General features: G+C 42.4%; 1 protein-coding gene across 2 annotated transcripts; it reads right to left on the reverse strand.

The window, feature by feature from the left end:
* Positions 1-331: 331 nt before the first annotated feature.
* ENTPD6 (ectonucleoside triphosphate diphosphohydrolase 6) lies at positions 332-27240 on the reverse strand. Of its 2 annotated transcripts, XM_026657719.2 has the most exons (14): positions 27175-27240; positions 23309-23622; positions 21254-21330; positions 20001-20144; positions 17879-17954; positions 15037-15072; positions 12408-12496; positions 11648-11727; positions 10460-10524; positions 9442-9543; positions 5762-5902; positions 5226-5282; positions 2302-2414; positions 332-2206 (listed from the first exon to the last, which is right to left on the reverse strand). In XM_026657719.2, exons 2-14 carry the CDS (start codon positions 23565-23567, stop codon positions 2117-2119), a joined length of 1329 nt encoding a protein of 442 aa, XP_026513504.1. In that variant the 5' UTR covers positions 23568-23622; positions 27175-27240; the 3' UTR covers positions 332-2116. The 2 variants fall into 2 exon arrangements, with proteins under 2 accessions (XP_026513504.1, XP_029768710.1); XM_029912850.1 differs by lacking the exons at positions 12408-12496; positions 15037-15072; positions 17879-17954.
* Between the last annotated feature and the right edge of the window lie 234 nt (positions 27241-27474).

Consider the following 27474-nt stretch of genomic DNA (forward strand, 5'->3'; position numbering starts at 1 on the left):
GTCTTCCTAAGTCTTGACAGTTAGTAGTTGATTTATGGCAATGAAACCAAGCCCAACCCTTCTTAAGGTAAGCCCATCGGTATGATCCTGGTCAAAACAAAGATGGAAATACCATTCATGTATCACACTTATATAGCAACTTTCATCCCAGGACCTTGGTATGTATTCAGAAGTTACCATGTTGCAATAGAAGAGGCTAAGATGCAGTGTTTTCCCACTAACGTAAGCTGCTATCAGTGCAATGACCTGTTATACAGAGACAATCACTCCACAGTACCACACATTAATCCAAACAGGAAACATCCCAATTTGTAATTAACATTTTATTGCCGATAAAATAGTTTTCAAATATTCATCGTACATTCACATACATGCTACTTTACAGAGAAAAAGCCAATGACAAGCAGAGCAACATTTTAGAAAAATCTGATGAGTTTCCCCACATGGGTTTTACACCAAGTTTGTGCTTCTCAGGCAGTGAAGATCTAGCTTTATTCATTTAAGGTCTAATCCAAATTCCTTGGATAGACTTCTAGTGACTGTATGGGGCTTTGGATAAGGCCCTTATAAAACTTTAAGAACCAGCTAGTGTCTATGCTGACTACGTATTAACATGATGCAATCCACTACTTATGGATAACTTACAAATTGTTTCCCTATTGCACACTGTTAGGAACAGTCTTCACTCTGTATACAGTACACTGATAGAAGTGTTGCATTCAAAGTACCAACCACTTCTGCTATGCCTCCTGCTTCCTCACAGGCCTGTCTTCTGCAATCCATGCTCAGTGCAGCAACAATACATTCATTTATCAAAGGAAGACAGAGGCACTCCAAGCACGGTTTACTAGAAACAGTCTTTAAGGTTCCAAACCAGCCTTGTAAAAGCCACCCCAAGCCTGGGTGAAACCCACAGATACTCTTGTGTGAAGTTAATTAACAAAGAACTACCCCTGTTCAAGCACCAACAAATCTCAAGTATATGTGGACATGTGTTAGTACCGCCTCCCAGAAAAACACATGACAGATTCCTCTCACCATCATTGAAGGTTAAAATACATGCCCTGATCCCCTCCCAACACACAAATCTAGGAACTACCCGTTTTACTATTTAACACTTCATGTTAGGGTGACTCATACCAACTGCCCAGGAAATCCAGCAGGAGGGGACCTGAGGAAGCAGGTGGTTGTGGCAGTGTGTCCTCCAAATTCTTCCACTTGGGAGTGGTGGTAAGGGTTTGGCCCCCCAAGCCCTGCAGATCTCAGGGGAGCAGCAGGAGGCTGCCACCCCTATAGGAGGCCTGTACCAACTCCAAAGCCCCGTCTCCCTTACAGTCCCAGTAAAGTCACGCTGCCAGGGACTCCCCTGAAGGACTGAAATGGAGTTCCACCACCCCACCTCCAACAGCAAGTGCCGAAAGTACCTCAGCCTTTAAAGGCCAATGAAGAGCTCCCATAGATTGCCATGGGCTGTGGCTCAGATCCTTAAGTGTGCCTGTCACCTCCACAATACGGCTGAGTTCTGCTGGAATGGGCAGCCCAACGCTCAGCCATACTCCAGCAGAGTCAGGTCTCCCACGCTGCATTCCAGAGCCAACATCAGCTCTTACCAGCTGCTTGGCTAGGCAATGCCATTGTCTTCACTTACCGACATTAATTCTCAAACATTTAAATAGTTAAAAATTCACCAAAGAAATACATTATAAATCAGAACCATCAAAGAAGAGGCCCACCTGGAGCAGCCATTTCTAACATTGACCTCAGCATATTACAAGCAAAAATGACACAGACATGTTCCACAAAGGTGTACTTTTCTCACAGAATTTGTAGCTGCATTGTGAACAAAGCCCCTCAATGAATCCCAGAATTCTCACCAAGATAATCTAGTTTAACATCAAGTCTTCTACAGACACTGCAAGATCAAGGAGGTATTCTTGAGCTGCCATGCTCTACATTTTCATAAATTGGGAGTTTGGGTGCCCGACTTAAGATCACCTTTTAAAAGGGTCTGATTGTCACAAAGAGTGAGCAAAATCAGTCACCTGTAAGCCACCTTAGGCTGGGTACCCATAGACTGAAGTACTCAAATCCTTTTGAGGGTTTAGGCCCAGAAGCCTTAGTATTGCAGCCTGTGAAGTGAATCAAGGTAGTGAAAGGTGGCTCCCAAAGCCCAGCTTGTTTCGACATTGTCAATTTTTTGGGCAAGCTAGAAAGAAAAAAGGAGAGAAGTAAAACCACTGTTGTGTGCGTACATCACTAGCAAGTTGAGAGGTATCTCAACACAGCGCTGACAAATATTACCTGAAACGCCTGGCTTTTGGGGAAGCCCAGTTCTTGCAGTAACAAACTGATATAGGTAAGGTCCATGCAAAGGAAAGGATTGTCTCCCGGCTTCACCTCCATGGTCTTACACACTAAGAAGAATGAAGAGAGAGAATTGTTGTTTATAAATCCAAGAATCTATTAAAATCCCTAAGACAGGTTACTTTAGCCTCCCTGTGAATGGGTGGAACAGAAACAGAACAAGGAAAAACAGGCCAAGATTTTCAAAAATGGCTGCCTGAAGAGAGTCCACATTTAGGAACCTAAGGAAGTAGCTTATTTTCAAAAGCACCACAGTCCCAAGATTGAAATTGACAGGTGCTCAGCACTGGTGAAAATCAGGCCACTTATTTAGGCACCTAAATATGGACTCAGGAGCCTAATTTTAGGCCCCCCAGTCTTAACACCCTTTTCATCAATGGAGCGTACGTCTACACCAGGGATCGGCAACGTTTGGCACGCGGCTCGCCAGGGTAAGCACCCTGGCGGGCCGGGCCAGTTTATTTACCTGCTGATGCGGCAGGTTTGGTCGATCGCGGCCCCCACTGGGGGCGGCGGGAAGCGGCGCGGGCCGAGGGATGTGCTGGCCGCGGCTTCCCGCCGCCCCCATTGGCCCGGGATGGCGAACCGCGGCAAGTGGGGGCCGCGATCGGCCGAACCTGCCGCGTCAGCAGGTAAATAAACTGGTCAGCAGTAAATAAACTGCTTACCCTGGCGAGCCGCGTGCCGAACGTTGCCGACCCCTGGTCTACACTTTGGAATCTGTCTGCATAACTCTGTAGTGTAGACACTGTCTACACCAACAGACAGAATTCTTCGGTTTATGTAGGAACATTGCCCTCGAAACAAAGTTAGCTTAGCTATATCTACACTACAAGTGCTACAGTAGCACCGCCGCAGTGGTGTAGACACTTGCTACAGCGATGAAAGGACTTTCCGCTGCTGTAGTTACCGCCTCTCAAGGGGATAGGTTAACTAGGTTGACGGAATAATTCTTCTATTGACCCAACGATGTCTATACTAGGGCGTAGGTCAGTTTAACTACGTCTCTCAGGGGGTGTGAATTTTTCACACTCCTGAGCAACATAGCTAGGTTGTCCTATGTTCTAGGTGTAGGACAGGCCTATATCAATGTAACCTCCAGCATAGAGGCAGCTATGTTGGCATAGCGACAGCGGTCAGGGTGTGTTTTTTCATACCCCTGCCTGACGTAGCTATGCCGATAGAACTTTTCCTTGTAAACCAGGCCTAAGGTAGATATAGAAAAGAGTACGCATCTCAAAATCTGTTTATGCCTTGTTACGCAGCCATCCTCTCTCAAAAGCATTCTCCTCTCTTCTCCAAAACATATTCAAAGTCTAGTAAAGCAGTCAAAGAGGCAGTAAGCCCTCTGCAAAAACCTTTAGTTCCTAAGAGTTTTACCTGACTGTACTGGCAGAATGATCCTGAAGGTGATGGGGCTCCGCATGGGTGCCAGGATGCGACTGCCGGATCAGGAGGTTAATAGGATGTAGTCAAGAGACAAAGGGCTCGATTCTCCACTACGTTAAAGTGGTTCTGCTCTTAGTTACACATCACAAGTAACCAAATTGTAATGAAATGTCTTGGAATAGTGCACATTTAACAGATGTTTTTAGCAGAGAATATGTACAAACTGCTCATATGCATAAACATTTATATTTATTTGATACAAATGTGTTTAAGCAAGCAGAGAGAAATAACTACTGCAATAATCTGCAACCCAGAAAAGCAACAGTTTATATCTACAGACAAATTCTTACCTATAGTGACTTTGTAGGCATTAAACATTTTATAATCAACCAATCAGTTTGTGATATTAGTAAATATTATTTGGGTATATAAACAAACTTGTGACATACCTCTGCAAGCTAAGAAAAACTGGCTTTTGCCTTGGGGTTTTTTTAAAAATGTTTTGCTTCTTTACAGATGTTTAAAGAAGGCCTGCAAGTTTTTTGTAGAATCAAACAAAAAACTTTTTTCTGCTTGTTTAGAATCATAAAATACCAGGAATCTCAAGCCTGATCATCCCTGGATTTTGCTGGAGAATTCATGAAAGTGTTAAGAGATGTGGACTGTGAACAATCTGAGCCCTTGCTTGACAGGGCAAGAATGCTGAATCATTCATAAAGGCAACTTTTCTCTTAAGTGTTTCTAAAGCATTTGAATTAAATGTGAATTACCAAAACCAGAGAGAGGTAAAGAGTCAGAATAAAAATCGCTTCCTTTCCCAATGAATCAGATTTGACTTGAATGGTATTTCTGATGTCAAAACAATAACAGATGTTCATGTCACACACACACCGTCTCCAGGGGGAGGAAGGGGGAAAAAGGTAGCTAAGTTTCTAATAAACAAACACTTTTACTGATTTTTAAAAAACCTTTCAGATCATCTTTACACAACAAAAAGAAGCCCCCGCCCCCAAAAAAGTAAAAATAAATTTTCTCCTCTCTCCAGATCACCTTTAAACGTAAGTATAAACTTTAAGAAAAAATAAATTGGATAAGAGCACAATCCACTTATTTTACATTTGTGATTTCAAAGTAATTGCTAAATGACATTTATTATTCTTATTATTGCGAGAGAGCTCAGACAGCTATATTGCAAGATGTTTTTATTTATTTATTTTTTGCAGTTTTTGTAAAAAATAAGGACTTATTAGAAAAATTGTGGCCAAGGCTTTCAGGAGTAACCAGTACTTTTGGGTACCCAATTTGAGACACTTTAGAAGGGGTCTGATTTTCAGACCGTGGGTGCCCAACGCTTTCTGACAATGAGGCCTCTAAGATTCTTCAAATTCACCCCCCCCCCCAAAGATAGACACCCCAAATCACTAGTCACTTTTGAAAGTCTTGGCCAGCATTTTTTGCTTTACTTTACTTACCGTACTTGGCTGCAATTTCAAAGTCATTAATAGTTAGGGTACCTCCTCTTTCCTTATCTAGAAGGGGGAAAACAGGGCATGTTTACAGTGTGTATGTGAAGTCAGTTGTAAATGCTGGAGGCTAAACACTTCTGGAAATTGGACCACTGAGGGCTGGATCCTGCACTCACCGAAGTAAGTGGGAGTTTTGCCACCAACTTCACTGGTGCAAGGTCAGACCTTTATTTAGATGCCTTAATATGGAGTCATTTTTTATAAACATTTGTTTAGCCTTAATGGGACACTGTCTCCTTTTGAAATTTAGTTATTACAAATAAAAAGGCTGAAAATTGTTTCAGGTCAGACCTCCAAGTCCCTGTGCCTTTTTTCCTAACAATTTTATAGTACCCGATCTTCAAAAAATAATATCACTGTACATTAACATAACCAAGGACATAATTCCTTGTAGCTTCGCGAAGAAACTGGATATTTTTAAGGGGCACAAACTCTCCCATTAGCTACCCTTGCATTACAAAGAAACTCAGAAACAAATGTACCTATTAGGCCAACCTCTGCTGCACAGTCATAGTAATAGGAGAAAGCATAAAAATCCAAATCCTTTACTACTTCTGTTTTATGCACCTTCTTGTAGAGCAGTTCTGCTACTTTGCTAGCACAGGATTCATACAGAGGCTCACCTAAAGAAAGAGAGAGACCCAACAAATCACATGCTGGTGATTAACCACCACCACCGTTTAATTCTTTGAGGTCTGCAAGGCCTCTGGTCCCCTTAGGTCAGCAATGCTCTCTAATTTACTAGAGACTATCCATGGAAATAAAGGACCGGGTCCTTTTCCTGATGAAGCCAATGGCAAAACTTACTGGCTTCAGTGGGAACCAGATGGGTCCAAAGTACGGACTAGATCATCAGTGGACAAAAGGGCCCACAGTAAGAACATTGCTGAGCTGCTCCTGCAGCAGCCCAGAAGGAGACTATGGGTATGTCTACACTACGGGATTAATCCGAATTTAGATAATTCGAATTTGGGAAACAGGTTGTATAAATTCGATTGTGCGCGGCCACACTAAGCACATTAATTCGGTTTTTAACCACATTAATTCGGTGGTGTGCGTCCACACTACCCCATTAATTTAACCACATTAATTCGGTGGTGTGCGGCCACACTAACCCTAATTCGAATTAACAAAATCGATTTTGGCGCTACTCCGCTCGTCGAGGTGGAGTACAGAAATCGATTTTAAGTGCCCTTTAATTCGAATTAACTGGCTCTGTAGTGTGGACGGGTGAAGGGTTAATTCGGATTAACGCTGCTAAATCCGAATTAAAGTCGTAGTGTAGACCAGGCCTATGACTCAGAGCGCTACAATCTCTTTCCTGCGCTCTCTAGTGCTCCAAGGAGAGCATTAACTGCACTGGGCTAGCAGCATATGCTCTCCAATGCACTGGTATAACTACACGGCTCGGGGTGCTGGGAGGGGTGGGATCAAGTCTCTGCTCACTCCCCCCTCCCATTCACTTGAGTAAGTTGGGTACTCACAGGTTTGCACTGCAGAGCCTGCTTCCCCCCATGTGCAGGGAGTGGTGGAATGGCACACCAGTGCAGGGAAATACAGGGGTTCCCACACTCTCTTTATTCCCTCATGCCAGCACACTGGATGGGCCCCCGTTTGGTCCCATCTAGGTTACAATATATCTTTTAGAGAGGATTTGCAGGAATGGTATGACTGGGAGAATAAGGGTTAGTAATAGGGCTGTCAAGTGATTAAAATAATTAATCGCAATTAATCATGCAATTAATTGCGCTGTTAATAATAGAATACCACTTATTTAAATATTTTTGGATGTTTTCTACATTTTCAAATATATTGATTTCAATTACAACACAGAATACGAAATGTACAGTGCTCACTTTATATTTTTATTACAAATATTTGCACTGTAAAAACCAAAATAGTATTTTTCAATTCACCTCATACAAGTACTGTAGCGCAATCTCTTTATCATGAAAGTTGAACTTACAAATGTAGAATTATGGACCAAAAAACCTGCATTCAAAAACAAAACAATGTAAAACTTTAGAGTCTAAAGTCCACTCAGTCCTACTTCTTGTTCAGCCAATCACTAAGAGAAACAAGTTTGTTTACATTTGCAGGAGATAATGCTACCCGCTTCTTGTTTACAATGTCACCTGAAAGGTGAGAACAGGCATTCACATGGCACTTTCATAGCCGGCATTGCAAGGTATTTACAGGCCAGATATGCTAAACATTCGTATGCCACTTCATGCTTCGGCCTCCATTCCAGAGGATATGCTTCCATGCTGATGCTCATTAAAAAAATGTGTTAATTAAATTTGTGACTGAACTCCTTGGGGGAGAACTGTATGTCCCCTGCTCTGTTTTATCCACATTCTGTCATATATTTCATGTTATAGCAGGCTCGGATGACGACCCAGCACATGTTGTTCATTTTAAGAACACTTTCATCACTGCAGATTTCACAAAACGCAAAGAAGGTACCAATGTGAGATTTCTAAAGCTAGCTACAGCACTCGACCCAAGGTTTAAGAATCTGAAGTGCCTCTCAAAATCTGAGAGGGATGAGGTATGGAGCATGCTATCAGAAGTCTTAGAAGAGCAACACACTGATGTGGAAACTACTGAACCCGAACCACCAAAAAAGAAAATCAACCTGCTGGTGGCATCTGACTCAGATGATGAAAACGAACATGCGTCGGTCCGCACTGCTTTGGATTGTTATCGAGCAGAACCCGTCATCAGCATGGTGGTTGAAGGATGAAGGGGCATATGAATCTTCAGTGCATCTGGTATGTAAATATCTTGTGAGACCGGCTACAACAGTGCCATGCGAACACCTGTTCTCACTTTCAGGTGACATTGTAAACAACAAGCAGGCAGCATTATCTCCTGCAAATGTAAACAAACTTGTTTGAGCAATTGGCTGAACAAGAAGTAGGACTGAGTGGACTCGTAGGCTTTAAAGGTTTACATTGTTTTGTTTTTGAGTGCAGTTATGTAACAAAAAAAAAATCTACATTTGTAAGTTCAACTTTCATGATAAAGAGACTGCACTACAGTACTTGTATTTTTCAATTCACCGGATACTATTTCTTTTACAGTGCAAACATTTATAATCAAAAATATAAAGTGAGCGCTGTACGCTTTGTATTCTGTGTTGTAATTGAAATTAATATATTTGAAAATGTAGAAAACATCCAAAAATATTTAACAAATGTCAATTGTATTCTATTGTTTAGCAGTTCGATTAAACGGTGATTAATTTTTTTTAATCGCAAATTAATTTTTTTGAGTTAATCATGTGAGTTAACTGCAATTAACTGACAGCCCTAGTTCATAATAAGGGAAAGGTAGGACTCCGAGTGGCATGTGAATAATTTGAGAAATACTCTCGAGCTCAAATTGAAAATAGGGTCTCAGGCAGGCAAAGAGGCTGTTTCAACGGAGATGAGCACTGTGGATGAAGAAAAAGGTTTGCGAATATATGACTGAACATCACATTGAGAGACAAGACAGGATCTGGGTTTTTTCAGATCCTCTGTACAAAACCTATGCCTGCAAGGCAGGAAGTTTGTGGGAAGGGAACAACAGTTTCCACAACAAAAACTCATTCGCTATTGCAAAAATGGCTAACTTTCTATTTGAAAACCCTGTAAAAAAGGTAGATTCGCTGTGAGCACAAATGGCTTGGAAAAACTCGGACAGACCGACCTCCAGCTGGTGTGAATCAGCCTAGCTCCACAGGTTTCAATAGCGGCAGGCTGATTTGCAACAGCTAGAATCTGGCCCGAAGTGTCTGGACCTGGTTACGCTAAACTTTTTTCTTAGAGTTTCCCACTGTTGCAGACATGATGGAAGTGCTAGTGTAGACAGCGCTCCAGTGGCTCTTATTGTAAACCATCATGTTATGTAGCCATGCTCTGACCTGGGTTTGACAGCATGGTTTTTAAAATGCCATTGACTAATCTACATTAGAGCTCCCCCATTACACACTGGAGCAGATGGGGTGTGGACGAAGGGAGGAAAATCTCTTGGGTAGGAATAGCCTGAGGTCAAAGCAAAGTTAGACAGTAACAAAACAACTGAAAGCCTCAAACAGACAGACCCAGAAAGTGCACGCGGTTTGTTCTGATTTTAACATGCAAATCTGTAATACAACAGAAAGAAGTTATTATACCTGCCTTCTGCCCTTTAATTCTGTACACTATTTCAGCATGTTCCCACTCACACTGGAAGCTGGGTGATAAACAGGGACTAATTAGCTCCTCTCCTTCCTTTACTGTAATAGAAAGAAACAGATCAAACAGCATTAAGACACATGTTAAAGAGTCAACTGCCAATCCCTCCTCCCCAGGCCACAGTCCTGCTCAGCATCCTCCCACCTCCCCAGCAGTTTCTAACCCACTCATGGCCTGAACACGCCCATATCCCCACATGGGCTGGTAATGGCCCATGCCTTCCTTTGACAGCACCACCCTCTGCCCACACCCATCTCGCTGGCAGATGTGCCCAGAGACATGCAGTGGTCCCATCTATGGCACAGGCAGGCTGAGAATGGAGAGAGGAGCGAGTGAATGAACTACCACTTCCCCTTGTAACAGGCTCTGCTCCTATGGCCCACAGAATGGGTTTTGCACCCGGGGGGGCAGGATAAAGTTGCTGGGAGTGCACGAGGACCTGATGTGAAGTAGAACATTCCTGCATTCTTGCTACTTGCTGAGGAGCAGGAGCCGGTGGAGGCAGCCAGTGCACAAGGGGAGGGGTTGGAGAGTGAGCCGGCCCCTGGAATGCCTATTACTGCCCCCTCCCCCATCTCACACCCCGCCCTGCCCATGCCCCGGCACCGGGCCGGTGGCAGCAGGCAGTAGTGTGGGGAGCAGGGTCCAGGCCACTGAGGGGGGACAACGTCTGGAGCCAGCAAGTGGAGTCAGCAGGTGCAGCCTGGCCACGATCATGGCTGGGCTGTGGGGAGAGAAGGGGGCAGCAGGCCAGGAGAGTGATTGCAAAGGGAGAGGGGAAGCCAAGCAGGAGAAGGGAGAGAAGAGAAGGGGGGGTCACACAAGGAACATGAATCTGCAAAGAGGGGGGCACAGCAAAAAAATGTTTGGGAACCTGTGACCCAGAGGATCATTTGGCCTATAAAAAATTATCCTACAAGTCACTGAAATGCAAGAGCTCTGAGTTGGATTACTTACAGGCTTGTCCCTCAATGCCGCCTAAAATCGCAAGCCTTGCTGACATTAACCCGAGTCCCAGGTAACTGTGAAGGAGAAAAGCCTCTGTGAAAGGATACACTTCTACTGGCATCACGCTGGGACAAGCGAGTCGTGTCTATGTGCAGGACGGTTCCAGCAAGTCGTCATGACTTGGCAGCGAATAGCCTACGTGTGGTTCGAGTGAAGGTTGGGCTGTCACTTCCACTAATAACATCTCTCTTCCACGGTCTGACACAAGCAAAATCATTTCTTCTCAAGTGGAGGAGAGTGAATGGACTGTCAGAGCGAAATCCTGCTCGTTCAGACTGCAACTAAATCAGGCCTGACTTCTTTTGTAGGAGGGCTGGGAGTGGGGGTGTAGAAAACCAGACTGCTCTGTGTGGCCGAGGAGGAGGAGCCCTCAAGGATCTCCCCTAATGCTCCTCCTACCATCTCCCAACAGCTCCACATTGTCTCAGCTCTTCTTCCAGCCCAGAACAACATCCCACCAAGCACAAGTTGGAGGGAATCACTGAGATGCGAAACACTCCCTCCGCCCATGGGAGCAAGCTCTCCCAACCCCTTTCAGCCCAGCAGCAGGGGCCAAATCACAACCCCCTATCTGTTGTGCTGCCATTAGAGCGTGTCTGACATTCTGTGCACTGTTATGGTACCCATGGAATCAGACTGCCTACGCCTTGGAGACACAATGATCATAATGGTAACTAGCTAAAGGACTCCATTTCCCTTCAGCTTGGCACTGGCTAAGTGTCAGGATTTCAGCTGTGGTTTTCAAATGGGCCAAAGGGTTTCAGGCACCCAACATACAGAAAATAAGAAAAAGCAAACCTAAACTCCAACATAGCATAGCACAATAAGGAAAAAAATTAAGGTGGAGTCTATTTGGCTGTAGCTATATGAGGATATGTGATATGATTCCTCTGACTGGATCTTCTTCCCATTGTCAGTGTGTCCATCACTATAATAAACTTGTGTGAATATTAGGAGCAGTAATTTTGCCAAAGTCAATCTCTCCAGTTTTTGTATTAGAGGTAAACACTGTTACTCATGAGATTCTCAATACCACAGAGCATGTAAATGCTTAAAGTTACGCACATGCGTAAAATCACATTCATCCAATAATTGGCTTTCACCTTTACCCGATGCTTTCTTTTCCCCACAACTAACCTGTATGAATACAGTTTGTATGTGTTGTTAAACATTTGAAATGAAGTGATATGGCCAGCTGGTGATGTCCGGAGAGTTATCTATAAGGAGAAACAAAGAAGTCATTGTAAGATTTTTTTTGGAACTTCCAGAAACAGCAAGGAGTAACAATACAGTATTTGAGCATATGAACAGGTTACCATCCGCACAGAAGTCCTGGTTGGCTGTGGAAATAAGTTATTTACAGACTAGTCTCAGACTAGCCCTGGATCCATTAGAGATGACCAGAACATAAGAACAGGAGCTAAAATAGTGACCCGACACTACAGTCGTATCAGCTTAAACATTTATATGGACACCAAACCAATGCAAATAAGGATTTCAAACAAAACAAAATACACTTCTTTCCATGACCTCCATCAATGCACCTCATTCCTAACCTGCAATGGCCCCTTATTCCAGTTCTGAACCCCTTTGGATGAAAAATCAATCCTGCCCATTGCATGGTAATTTTTTTATGGACACAAATGGAAACTACAAAGAGATTGTGATTTTCCTAACCAGAAAGGAGCTCTGGTAAGACTTGTCTTCTCTTGATCACAAATCACTGACACCACCATCATTGTACCATGGCTACTATGAGGAAGTGACTCCAGATCTGTTAAGAGACGAGTAGGAAGCACGCCTTCATGTAACAAACCGCCTCAATCCTTTTGCTAGAAAAGCAGAATGCCTATTCATTCAAACCAGTGTTTCCCTGCAGTACGTGTGTTCGGTTTACCTCAGTGATTGGAAGAAATGTCATTTGTGTTGATCCACCTCCTAAATCCAGCATTCCTACACTTCTTTTTCTTGGAGCATTTAAGCTACCTGAAATGCATCATGAAAGCCATTGTGTGTTCAGTAATAACTCAAAGCCAGAAAGCAATAAAAACAAACAAATGGCTAAAAAAGGGGGGGGGGGGAAATCCATCCTCCCATAGACAATAAGAGATGAACGGCATACACAGTTACAATTAGTTTTCATATAGCAGAAAGCAAGTCCGTAATTAACTACCTGGATTTTTGCCCAGCTATAAAAACAAACTGAAAAGGCAGACTAGTTGAATGGAGTGATAAACTGCACAGAGAACCTTTCATAGTATGGAAATAATTGTATTTTCCTCCCTAAAATCCTTAAACCAAGAAGGAAAGAAGGAAGGAAAGAAAACACGAAAACCCAAACTACAAATATTAGGCCTTGATCCCGCCAAGACTTAAACGCATACTTAACTTTTAGGTACGTGAGTAATCCCTTGGAATTTAAGTCTTTGTAAAATAGGAGCCTTAAACACTATTCTTCAAAGAGAAATTTAGGCCTAGTCTACTTTGCCATCTCCTGGGGAGGTGGATTAACTACGTCAACAAAACCCCCCCTTCTGTTCATATAGGAAATGTCTATTCTACAGCAGCATAGATGCAGTGCTGCAGCTGTGCCACTGTACCATTTGTAGTGTAGACACAGCCTTAGTTACAATCATGTTACCACTATTTTAAGCCATTTTATTTTCTAGCTGTTTAGAAAAATTTATATCCCATGTCTAAATTTTAATTTCACAACACTGAAGCATATGTCTAGATGCACAGGAGCACGCTTGCTTCTGTAATTTTCATTCTTTTCTTGTGTACCCACAGGACACATGCGCACACATTGTGCAAGTGTCCGGCCTGCTTGATAACAGCAGCACCTGCAGTATAAATACTAGGAATTAGGGCTATCAATTGCAGTTAACTCAAGCAATTAATGCAACACAAGTTAACTAGATTTAAAAAGTCGTGATTAACCGCAGCTTTAATTGCGCTGTTAAACAACAGAATACCAATTTAAATTTATTATAAATATTTTTTGATGTTTTTCTACATTTTCAAATATACTGATTTAAATTACAACACAGAGTACGAAGTGCACTGTGCTAACTTTATATTATTTTTATTACAAATATTTGCACTTAAACAAAGAAATTCTATTTTTCAATTCACCTCATACAAGTACTATAGTGCAATCTCTATCATGAAAGTGCAACTTACAAATGTAGAATTATTTGTGTTTCATAACTGCACTCGAAAACAAAACTATGTAAAACTTTAGCACATACAAGTCCACTCGGTCCTACTTCTTGTTCAGCCAATTGCTAAGACAAACAAGTTTGTTTACATTTAGAGAGATAACACTGCCAGCTTCTTTTTTACGTCACCTGAAAGTGAGACCAGGTGGGTTCTGCTTGATAATGATCCAAAGCAGTGCATACTGATGCACCTTCATTTTCATCATCTGAGTCTGATGCCACCAGCAGAAGGGTGATTTTCTTTTTTGATGGTTCAGATTCTGTAGTTTACACATTGGAGTGTTGCTCTTTTCAGACTTCTGACACGTTCCACACCTTGTCCCTCTCAGATTTTGGAAGGCACTTCAGAGTCTTAAACTTTGGGTTGAGTGCTGTAGCTATCTTTAGAAATGTCATATTGGTATCTTCTTTGCGTTTTGTCAAATCTGCAGTGAAAGTGTTCTTAAAATGAACAACTTATACCGGGTTGTCATTCGAGACTACCATAACATGAAATACATGGCAGAATGCGGGTAAAACTAGGAGCAGGAGACATACTGTTCTCCCCCAAGGAGTTCAGTCACAAATTTAATTAACACTATTTTTTAAAGGAGTGTCATCAGCATGTCCTCTGGAATGGTGGTTGAAGGATGAAGGGACATATGAATCTTTAGTGCATCTGGTATGTAAATATCTTGCAATGTCGGCTACAACAGTGCCATGCGAACGCTTGTTCTCACTTTCAGATGACATTGTAAAAAAGAAGCGGGCAGCATTATCTCCTGCAAATGTAAACAAACTTGTTTCTCTTAGTGATTGGCTGAACAAGAAGAAATAAAACTTGTAGATGCTAAAGTTCTACATTAATCGCAACTTTAAAAAAAAATCTCAATTAATTGCGGTTATTTTTTTTAATCGTTTGACAGCCCTACTAGGGATCATTACTGTGATCTAAATAGATTCTAGTATCAATATTCTATGATTTTCTCTCTCTTTCTGTGCAATTGCCAAGAAGATTTAGAGACCCTGAGTTAGAGACTTACCTGGGGCTAATGGTACTCCAGAGATGAAATCACGTGCCCTGGTCTCGCAAGAAAAAGGAGCACGTAAAAGCTTAGATACAGGAGGTGAACACTTGGCACCATGAAAGTCAACAGTAAAGCTCCCATAGACTTCAATGGGGCCAAGATTTCACCCATAGCCAGAGGCGGTTGCTGGCCACTCTGAACCTCCTCACAGCCCACCCATTACATATAAGCTCAAGGGAGGGACACTGTGAAGACAGGAGAGCTGCAGGGTATCAGGCGCAGCTACACACACACATACCTGTTAAAAAGTTGATCGTGATCCAGGCCGAAATTCCTGATAAGAGAACATTCCAGAAAGACACGCCTTTAGATAATGTCATCTGTCCATATCAAACAGCGAGTTAAACCATAAACCTGGGGGGAGGGATAGCTCAGTGGTTTGAGCATTGGCCTGCTAAACCCAGGGTTGTGAGTTCAATCCTTGAGGGGGCCACTTAGGGATCTGGGGCAAAATCACTACTTGGTCCTGCTAGTGAAGGCAGGGGGCTGGACTCAATGACCTTTCAAGGTCCCTTCCAGTTCTAGGAGATGGGATATCTCCATTAAACAAACAAACATTTTTCTTGATTTAGATTTTGTCACTGGAGATTTAGGTTTTTTTTTTTTTTTTTTTTTTAAATACAGCTGTCTTATTCAACAGTTCAGCTACAGATTTTAGATTAAACGATCAGCAAATTGGGTCTGTCACCCTACACCAGATGAAATGCAAAAAGACCAGTCACATGCCCCCTTTAGCAAGTAGTTTTCTCTAATGCAACCCTCAAAAGAATGCTTGGTTTAGGATTAGAAATGAAGGGCCAGATCCTCAGCGGGTGTAAATTAGCAAAGTTCTATTGATCTCACTGGAGCTATGCAGATTTGCACCACCTGAGAATCAGACCCCCAGACTTTAGAAATAACACTTCCATAAAAATCAAGACTCTTAAACGTAAGTTAGGGACCTTAAACATGGAGAATGTGCTTCTGCAGCCAATATTTATATTATTACTAATTATCTGTAGTGCCTCGGAGCTCCAGCCCAGGACCCCCTGGTACTAGGTGCTGTACAAACATAGAACAAAAAGACATTCCCTGTCCCAAAGCGCTTATATAACATCCAAGCCAACTGGCAGAGTCCCTCTGCGTGAAGTGGCTGGCAACCACTTTACTTTACATATCAAACACATCAGTGGATAAGCAGCAACGGCTTTGTTCTAAAGGTTTCATTCTTTAGCTAAAAGGTCAACAAATAAGTAATCCTTCACGCTGTAGATCAGTGGTTCCCAAACTGGGGTTCATGAACCCTTGGGGGTTCACGAAATGTTACAGAGGATTCTTGGGGAAAAATTCCCTAATGGTGGACAGAGCTGTCCTTAGGGACCCTGGGCAGCAGGGGACCAGCAGTCTAGAGCCCCTGGACTTCCAAGAGCTAAGCAGATCTAAGCAAGCACATCTATCACATTGAGGAGATTTAAACTTCAAGACTCCTTATAAGAAATGGAAAGGGAGGTGGATATTTTTTGCCGTTTTTAAAATTGAATAGGCAGCTAGTCTTGTTTTTAAAATTATGAAGAACAAGTTTAAGCTTTGTTGTAACGTGCGTTGTTTGCCTGGTCTGCTCAAGAGCTGAATGCTTGTGTAGGAGGAACTCTTTGAGTTGGCTTCTTAAATACCTTCCTGCTCTTTCACATCTGATAATCCTTCATGAAACATAGGAGCCTTGTCTTATAACAGGCTTATTCAAAGTGATACAAGCTACGAAAGTGAGATCTTGGAAGAGTGTTGCCGTTTTCATAATGTAATAAAAATACTGTAATGATAAATAATAATTAATAATAAAGAATGTGTAATAAGCATGTCATAAAAACAAATTTTATATTTCCAACATCACTGCTTTTATAATTTATAATCAGGTAAAGGAGAAAATCCCTGGAAATATTCCTTTTTAGGAGGGGGTTCGCAAGACTTGACATTTTAGTGAAAGGGGTTCACAGGTTGTTAAAGTTTGGGAACCACTGCTGTAGAGCAACTCCTGTCTGGCATCAGAGCTGCACTGACTGAATTTTGTTACACTTAAGACATTTTAAAGTTACTCTCTTTTTAAATACTAAGAATTTGGGTTTTCTTCATTTTCCTATTTTTCTCTCCCAAGAACTTTGGAGAACTGAAAATTTTGTCCTTTTCCCACTTCACAAACATTGTCTTTTCTATTAATAAAAGAAATTAATAGGCCTAATTAACAACTTAAAATAGTTATCAATGTTAAAATATCAGTACACCTCAGGGAATAGGCCCAGTGCATGTGTTAGTTAACTGTTGTTACAGAGCAAAAAAAGGGAGCTCAAAACATTTTTTTAATTAAGAAGTCCTGCAAACAAGGTAGCTATTTTAAAGTTTACTATCTGAGCAGCATTAATAACATTAGATATTTAGAATTTGGTAGATTTTCCTTAAAAATTTATAAAGTTAGATCAAATTTTGGACCCAACCTCAGCATTCTTTTTATTTTAACCTCGTTAATCTCAGTTTGCATTTTCTCTTCCATAACAGTTTTTCAACTTTAAGTCACATTTACAGACTATTAAAAAAAAAAACCCCAACCTTTGTACATTTACAGTTAAGAACTGGACTACATAACTTGAACTAATACGGTCTACTTAAGGCAACTCAAAGCCAAGATTTTCAAGAGTGGGAGCCTAACTTCAGGCTTCCAAGTCTATTTTGGCACCAAAAATGTGGCTTGATTTTCAGAAGTGCTGAGCACATAGCAGCTCCCCTTGATCCAACTGGAGCTGCTGGGTGCTCAAGCACTTAAATCAAGCCACTTATTTAGGAGTCAAACATTAAGCCTCAAAAGCTTTTTGGTTGGCACAATTTTGGAACACAAATTAAAAACAAACATCGGCCTCACTCCATCAATGAGATCTGCTAGCAGAGATCCACATGCATGTGGATTTCCACTGACGTTAGTGGAGACTCAGCTTGGACGCAAAAGTCTGGACAAGAGGATCCAGCTGCAGGATTGGGGCAATTTTGTCAACTCATTTATACAAGTGTTCATGTGTAAGACTATCAAAACATGCCTCAGACATTCAGCCTACCTTCATCAGTTCCATTCATTATGGAGACACAGTCATCCCTTACAAAGAAAGGAGAAGCCTGGAAAATTTCTTTTACCTAAAGGTAAAGAAAAAGATAAACCCAGTGGAGGTTTTTTGCTAGCCAGGGATGGGTGTGTGGTATACTATTTAATTGCCCTAGTGCTGCTGAGCATCTGCACTGAAGTCAGGAGTCTCGTGTGCTGAGCGGCTCTTAGAATCCAGCTTGTAATAAACACTGCTCAGTTTTTTAAAGAAGTTGTCAATCTAGTCAATGGCTTGGTACTGTGATGCAGAGACAGGGTTGGTAGAGGCTGCATGGCGGTGCTCCACAGCCAGTGGATTCCACCCCAGGACGATGCCTTGTGTTGTTCAACAGGAACCGATCTGGACAAATAAGGACAAACGTTCATGGGGTCTCAAAGGGAATCTGGTTTAGCCAGAAGGATGGCAACTGCAACCTGGAGCCCATGGGGTGTGTAAAGAGGAAGGCAGGAGAAAGACACTTTAAAGAACACCCTGGTGAAAAACATTACTAATGGGCACAGTACTGCCTCACGACTACACTGGAAGTTAAAGCCAAAGTCCCACATTCTCTAATCTAGATTCTGCAGCAAGGTCCCCCGGCTTCTATGGCTTCTCGTGAGAGTCAAACTGGAAATTCTGCAGCACCTTTAAGTAAATTCAATATGGAAATGAATGATAATATCAAAGTAGGAGTACTTGTGGCACCTTAGAGACTAACAAATTTATTAGAGCATAAGCTTTCGTGGGCTACAACCCACTTCTTCGGATGCATATAACGCAATAAACTGACTAAGTTCAATTTCACATTGCCCTAGAATTGTCTTTCCAGTGTGCTTCCGATTTATGTATTGCTAACTCACAACTTCCAGGGTGCAGCTGTCAGGGAGAAGCTAGAGGTTTTGACAGATAGGATGGGACAGTTGGGGCTCTGGGCACCAGGAAAGCATGGGAAGCAGTTTGGGATTTTGGCATCCAGTGGGCGAAACTTCTAGCACAGATGAGGGCATGCTGGGTCAGAGGTAAACTGACATTTTGTGGATAGGGGAGGAGCTTGATACCAGAATTCACCACTCTTGTAACTAACCAGTTATGCCACAGTATCCAACACTGTAAACTACAATGATTGCTAAACATATTGGCTGGGTGTTTCTGCTAAAATTATCAGTACTGGAATAGTTGTCATTAAGCTTCATAGTCCACACATTGAGCTGAATGAGACAATTCACATTTCTCTCAGAGCCACTGTTTCATGCTGCTTGCAAATTCTGAAAAATATGGCACCGGTGCACATTTGATAGGTATTCCCACAACCATAAGGACTAGAAACCCAATTTTAAAAATGAAAGCTAATTTGAGCAGAACTAGTCTGCCTCATCATATTTATTATGTGGTTAATTCAGTAGCCAGTTAATTTTCAAAAATACAGGACCCTGATTAAAACCAGGAAGAACGGACATCTAAAGTACTTAAACCATTGACAATAGCTACAAATGGCTCAAACTTACATGTGAAATATTTATAATGAGTTTTAACTCAAACACATTTAGGATGCCCAAAAATATTTGTTTAAATCAAGTTTCATACATAAACTAATTACTCTATAGCTGGAGTTAGTTGTGGATGGACTTTTCTGTAGCTATCATTAATTTGTTGTTTTTGAATAATGTACTATTTCATTTTAATTCTGATAACACCTACAATCTTGACTCCAACAGTATCAACTATACTGAGAAAAATATTACTTGCCAAGAATATTTTTGACAAATTCTTTAAAATACCTATGCAGTATTAATTCATATTAAATATTTTTTTTATTTTTAAATATGTTTATAAACAGCTTTTAGATATAAAAGGCTGAACATTAGAGGCTAGTCATACAAACCTAGTATCATGAAGTCTTCACCCTTTTGTAATGGACTGATGTCTTGTATTAGGATTTACATACAATGCACTATGTGATCAAACAACTGAGCACTGCTACAGTCTAAATGGTGAAAATGGAATATTTAAATTACACTGAAAGCAGCATAAAAAAAAAAGTATATGTATTCTATAGTGGACCAAATTCTGCTCTGAAGTGTAAAGAAAAAAAATGTACCTTATCCAGCAATTTCTGAGCTTTATCTCCTGGCAACAGCCGTAAACCAGCTGTTGCTTTAAGGACCAAAGGAGTAAACTTCCACAACTCCATAGGAACCTCATCCTTAGCAACTTCTAGAAGTTCTTGTATCCCCTGAGCACTCTGTGAGGAGAGAGGAAAAAGCAATACAGACATTTTGTTAACCGTGCATAGGAAAATCTCAAGAGTAGAGAAGTTATATTACTTATGTATCCAGCACTTGCTGTAACCACTACTGGAATATTGTGTCCAGTTCTGGTGTCCACAATTCAAACAGGATGCTGATAAATTGGAGAGAGTTCAGAGAAGAGCATAAGAATGATCAAAGAACATGCCTTATAGTGATAGATTCAAGTCATTCAATGTAACAAAGAGAAGTTTAAGGGGTGACTTGATCACAGTCTCCAAGTATGTATATAGAGAACATATCTAATAATTGGCTCTTCAATCTAGCAGAGAAAGGTATAATCAATTCAATGGCTGGAAATTGAAGCTAGACAAATTCAGACTGGAAATAAGGTGTAATTTATTTATTTTTAACAGTGAGCGTAATCAATCAGTGGAACAATCTACCAAGGATTGTGGTGGATTCTCTATCACTGGCAATTTTAAAATCAAGACTGGATGTTTTTCTAAACGATGTGTTTTAGGAATTACTTTGGGGCAGTTCTCTGGCCTGTGCAAAGAGGAGGTCACACTAGATGATCACAATGGTCCCTTCTGGTCTTGGACCCTAAGGATAGAAAACTATGCAGAGACAGGAAAAGGCCACAACATTCAAGCACTAATTCAAGAAAGAATCCCTGTCCAGGAGAGCACATAAGCATGTGCTTATATGCAGTCTTGAACTGAGGCTTAACTGCCTGTTTAGCTCATTTGATGGAATTGGGAAATTTATCAATCATGACAGTGATGAAACATGGTACATTACTTGTTTCCATCCTTTTCCAGGAAGACAATAACATTGCTTCTTTCAACCTAATCATGTTAGTCAATCAGTTAGTAGAAATATTTATGCTTTTAGCACATGGGTTTGACACTCAAGATGCTGGGAAATTCTTGGAGACACCAAGTGCCCCAAATTCCCCTTGAAGTCCATCAGAAAGACTCTGATACAAAGAGGAGTATACTGAACTATAGCAATCTTCAACACTGCTTCATTTGCAAAGCATATAAAGAGTGAGTTTCTCTCTATCAGACATCTTTTTACAGTTAGAAAAAAGCATAGTTACCTTATCAACATCATCAGCATAAGCAGAGAGTCCTGGCTTCAGTGCTTTAAATGTTTCATGGGTTAATCTGGGAGTCTCTGTGCAAAAGCAATAATTTTTAAGAGTAAAAAAGCATAAATCTTGATATAAAAGATCATTTTGCTAGGTAAACCTTTATATGCTAATTTTGCATAATTAAGGCTAATAGGAATAATCTGAAGCCTACTCTAAAGGGGAAAAATCAAAGGCAGCCTTACTATTAAAACGCACCTGTCATTATGGGGGTCAACCCTTGTCAACAATTAATTGATAGACAGGTGCTGGTTTCTGCTCATACCCTGAACAGTAAGAATCCAAGTTTCTCAGAATTTATTTCATCTCCTCACTTTTCCTATTACCTGAGCTAATCTCCCTTCAAAGCAGTCCAAGTAACAAGGGTGGAACTTTTCAAAGTGCTCAGTATTGGACTAACTCTGCTCCAAGGTACGTCAATGGAAGCAGAGTTCGGCCAATGTTGAGCACGTTTGAAATCACACCCATAGTGTTTAAATACGGTCACAGCCCAGTTTCTGTACTCAAGGACACTGCCAAAAGTTATTTACAATGCAATTAAAAGGTTTATTTTCTTGCTGTAAAAGAATAAGATGTTTAATGATGAACTGATATGTGGAAGCCAAGGTAAAATTACACAGTTCAGATTAAAAAACGGAATTAATGAACTATAGGTGTGAACTGTGGAGGAGTAGGGCAGCCCTTACTCACATGAGCAGTTCTACTGATGTCACTGGAATTGCTCGCGTGAGTAAATGCTCACCTAGATGAGTAAGGACAATCTGTCCCTAAATCATATACTGGGGAGTCCTGCATTTTTTAACACTTAGCACTCATACAACATCTTCCACCCAAGTATCTTACAGAACTTCACAAACCAAGTCTCACAACATCCCTGAGAGATGTGGGATTAGTGTGATGGTACAGATCGGCAAAGAAGTTGAGTGGACATTTCTAGTGAAACTCAGCAAGTCAGCAGCAGAACTAGAACAGAACTTAGGTCCTCCAAGTACAGGTCCCACTCTCTATCTATGATGCCTCCCTTACAAGTATCTATCAATGTTCATTTTGAAAGCAGTGCTTTGTACATGCACCAGAGAAACACTTAGAACAATGCTATGATTCAAGCTTTGAGTGTTATTACATTAAAACATTTCGGGGGGAGGAGAAAAATTCTTGGTGTCTTCACTAACAGACTGAAGAACAAAAACCTTTGTTACTATTTAGGCCTGGATCCTCAAAGGTATTTAGGCACCTGACTCCCACTGAAATCAATGGCAGTTGGCTACCTAAATCCCTTGGAGGATCTGGGCCTGAGTAGCGTAGGCAAGTAACTTTGGCATTTAGTGACCGAAGTGCTTCACTTTCCATCCTTAGCATTCCTTCGTTTAGTCTTTTAGACTGGATTCACTGTGCATTACAAAATTTAAATCACTGACGCTTGTTACTACAAGGTAGAACGAGTGTGTGGCAACTGGTGTCTTATTTCTCAAAAATCCTTTAGGCCCAGATTCAGCACAGTATGTAAACACGTTTAATTTATGCATGTGCTTAAGTCCCATTGAAATCAGTATGATTTCAGCATGTGCTTATGTACTGTGCTGAACTGGAGCATTAGAGGAGGCTATTGTTTCCAGGAAGTTCAGATGAAGGAATGTCCAGTGGCTAAGTCACAGGTCTGGAATACAGGAGATCAGCCCTGCCACAGATTCCCCGTGTAACCTTGGTCAAGTCACTTAATATCTCTCTCTCTCTCTCTCTCTCTCTCTCTCTGAGCAGTGTTCTGAGGACTGAGGCGCTACTGTTTAATGAGGACCTCAGATATTACAGTAATGGGAGCTATACAAGTACAGCTAATCAGTCACATTTGTCTAACAGTGATAATCACCAACTCAGGGGCTGAGATGAACAAATTGGTTTTAAAACAGGATGGTCTCCAAGAAACTTTAATTAAGATTTAACTCATTTCTTAAGGGTGCCTGGGGAGAAATTAATAAAATCGTTAATTTAAAGAGCTTGTCATACCTTTTGATTTCTGTGTAAATTTAAAAATATGTATTCTAGTTCCAGTGCTTCCAGCATCAAACATAATTCCATAAAACACTGAGTGATCAGTCGTCAATGTCTGATGGTCTAGTTTGTCTCTCCTACTTTCAGTAGCACATTCTGTTGTACCGGAGATTGGTTTGGAGTCCAAATGCCATTTTATATAAACAACATAAATAGCTACACATGCAAAAATCCCCAAACCATAGAACAGTTTTGATATCTTCATGGCTTCCATTTATCAAATGTCGCTTCTTCTCTTTCACGCCAAGAGTGTGGATTCCATGTCACTTCTACAATCAAAGAAAAAGGAAAACATATTTTAATCCTTTATACATTATTACGACACACACAATACATTCTTACAAGACTGACATAAAAGCAGAATCAAACTAAGATAACAGGGTCACTCCCACACATACAAGTCCAATCTGCTTTAGCTTAGTGTTTGTTCAGAAAGATTGCACAAATGCAAACTGATGGAGCTGAGAGAACGTTTCCTGTCGTAGTAGGAAGAGGGCCTGAAACAGAAGGCTTTGTATTAGAGGCCTTGTATGAGGCCTGAAGCCTGGGTTAAAGTAATGGTCAAAACTTGCTACTATAAAGCAAAGTGAAGTTGTGAGCAAGAGGCAGGCCCTGCTCACAGAATCTGGCAAGAACAGGGCTGATATTGCAGAAACACACATTCCTAAGTAGTGCTAGGCATAAGAATATATACGCAAACACATTCCAGAAAGGTGGTACCAGAACACCCCGATACCAGCACATTCCCCAAAGATAACAGGAACACACTGACACATCCTAAAGATAAGGTCAGGATCACACTGTGACGAATATAGATGTTTTAATCGAACCTACAGGTACAAGGCAATGGGTGGCACCCTGATACGTCAAGGGTGATACGTAACTTGTTTGTATTGGTGTATAAAGCTGTATCTCAGAGGGAGTGTCTTTGGCCAGCCTAGGGAGCAGTGGAAAGTCCTGCTACTGACTGAGCTGCATCCATTGTCACGAGCAAACATGTCTTAGTATCCTCGTAGAGTGCCAGGTGCTATATTACTGTGCTTCGTCAACAATAAACCTGGCCGGGCGCCTTTGCACCTTAAAGGATTTTGTGGTCATTGGGCAGTTCACTCGAGGTCTGCTGTGCCAGCTGTCTGCACAGAGCTGGAGCAGCACACAGCCAAACATCTGATGACACCTGTGCAGTGTGAATCATGTCAAATACTGCACAGAATGTGCTCAAATACTACAGGAAAGCTTTGTAAAAAACCTACGTTGAGAGACGATAGTGGCAGTTCAATGTTGGGAAGCAGAGACACCTGTGCTTTCCAAACCCACCAGTATCCCAGGGTGACATCCTGGCCCTACTGAAGCCAATGAAAGTTTTGCTGTTGATTTCAATGCAAGATTTCACCCCTAAATTTGATCTCAGATAACGCAGGGTAAGTTTGCATCTAAATACTTGAGAAAACGTGTCACTAAGACAAGTGCATAATCTGCTGATAAAGGCTACAATCAGGATCTCCTTAAGGCTCCTCTGTAATAGGGAGTTTTGTTTATAAAGAACAAATAGCAGCTACCTCCTTCTCTCCCCAGTTGTTGGCCCTACACACGCCATCACTGGCAAAGCCAAAGTGACAGTGTATAATAGCTGAACCATAGCATGCTGTTCTCACAAAATGTTAGCAGGAAACACCCCAGCTCCTTCAGGCTGCCCTTGGATTCTGGGTGGCAATTCAGACCCACCTCTAACTTATAAGACATGAACAGTATAAATCCCTTATTAGATACATAAACATTTTACTACACACAAGGGCTTAGCGAGACAGAAATATGGCATCAGTACACTCTCTTTCCAGAGCACAAGGAGGTAACCCTTGGCAACATTAGGGAACATGTCAGTGAATGACAAACTTCATTATGCAACGTGCAGAGGGTCCTGTGGCACCTTTGAGACTAACAGAGTCTCAGAGTCTCTGTTAGTCTCAAAGGTGCCACAGGACCCTCTGTTGCTTTTTACAGATTCAGACTAACACGGCTACCCCTCTGATATTATGCAACGTGTTTTACATGTACTTATTGCCCTTGCAGCTCTGGCTGGGGTTTCCAACAGTCCGTGTTTTAAGGGACATCCTTCATTTAAAGAAAAAGCTGCTTGTTTCATACTAAATTAGTATGGAACGCCTTTTATCCTGTATTTCGACCTGGCAAGTGGAGACGCAACGCCACTCAAGTCTGGCCCGGCCAATCCTTTGTCACATCTGTCCCGTATTTCTGAAATACAGTGTTGGAAACCCTAAACTCTACCGACTACTTCTATTGTACAGTCAGCCTTCTGCTAGTTTAGAATACACTGTGTTGGCTCAATGATTGACTGAACAACTGTATCTGTTCTAATCTGGCAAACTGATGTGCTAGGCAACTTCAAGATCCATGAGGATCCAAGGAGGTTTGCAGGTTGACTCAAGAGCTCCTGGCCACCATACAGAGATGGCAAGAGGTTTCTTTCACAACACAGAACTGGCTGTACACCTGAGGAGGCTGGGAGCTCCAGAAATGCTTCACAGAGGTTACACAAGGGGGGAAAAAAAAAAAGGAAAGTTCCTGGAACGGATTACGTGATGATTACCTGCCCTGTTCACTCCCTCTGAGGCACCTGGCACTGGCCACTGTCAGAAGACAGGATACTGGACTAGATGGACCTTTGGCTCACCCAATAGGGCCGTACTTACGCCCTGTACCTGGTATAGTAATTTACACTAGTGCAGTGTGCAAAGGAGTGCAAAGCACTGCCAGATGAAAGTGGTAGGATTTTGCACTACTTTTCACTGATATAAATGACTGCACAAGGACCAGGGCAATGAGTATTTAGGCTCCCAGGGTAGACAAGGCTTTATCTGTACGAGGAAGGTCAGTGGGCCTAACCCATCATGGCTCTGCACCTTATACAATCATTTACACCAGTGCAAAGTAGCGGGAAAACCCTACCATTCTGATTTGGCAGCATTTTAGACGGACGTAGATGACACAAAGTGCAGGGCAATGGAGACTCATTTTGATGCACTAAGCTATATATTTTGAAAACAATCAACAAGGAAACTGTTGTGTTAAAATGTATCTATATATATGAAACGGTTCCTGTTTAGGAAATTGTCTCAACTGAAAATAACCAATTAATATATTGATCCTACAAGTACTTACACTCATGCCTAACGTTGAGCATGTGTACCATGTGTACCATTTGTAGGATTTAAAACCAAACCAAACAAACCAAACCCAACAACGCTGCGAATTGTCATTCTAGCAGTTGCATGTGCTGTAAAATTACACAAAACCCACAAAACCCAGGTCACGCCTTCAGCTGCGCTGGCACGGCTGCCATGAAGTGTTAATGGCCGTTTCTCTTCAATGACAATCATTTCAAACCCAATCACGTTAGAGCGATGAACACACTGAGGCGGAAGAGCGGCGGCCCCGCTCGGGACAGTCTCACCCCGAGCCCAGGCCAGGGTTAACATGTCATGTCCCAGCGGAGCTGGGTCCGACTTTCACTGACGCGACGTAAAAGCCGTTTTCTCCCCTGGCCACTAATTCCCGTCGGCTCATCGGCCCCCGCCCGAGCTCGGTCCGGGCGCGCCCGGCGGCCAGGGGCGCCACTGCCCGGCCCCGCGCTCCCCGCTCCCCGCTCCCCCCGGGCTCCGCACGGGCCGGGCCCCCCGGGGACAGGGGCGGGACAAGTGTCCCCGGGCCGCCGAGACCCAGCTCAGCGGCTGGGATCAGCCAGGAACCGCCAGTCCATGGCGGGGCCCCCCCCCCGCTGACCCCGGCCCCGCAGCGCTCACCGCCGCCCGCCCAGCGCGGGACTCCCCGGACACCGCCCGCGCCGCGTCCCCAGCCTCCGCCCGCGGTGGCGAAGAGCCAGTGCGCAGGCGCGGCCCGAACCCGCCACCTGGCCCTGAGTCTCCGCCCACAGCCCCCTCAACCCCCCCAAATCCCTCTCATAGCCCCCCCTTGCCTCAGCCCCCCACAGCCCCCTCTAGCCACCCCCATTGCCTCAGCCCCCGCTCATCACCCCCATTGCCTCAGCTCCCTCAACCCCCCCAAATCCCTCTCATAGCCCCCTCTTGCCTCAGCCCCCCACA

The sequence above is a fragment of the Terrapene carolina genome, unplaced genomic scaffold, assembly GCF_002925995.2.
Source record: "Terrapene carolina triunguis isolate 2854851 unplaced genomic scaffold, T_m_triunguis-2.0 Scaffold275, whole genome shotgun sequence".
NCBI lineage: Eukaryota > Metazoa > Chordata > Testudines > Emydidae > Terrapene > Terrapene triunguis.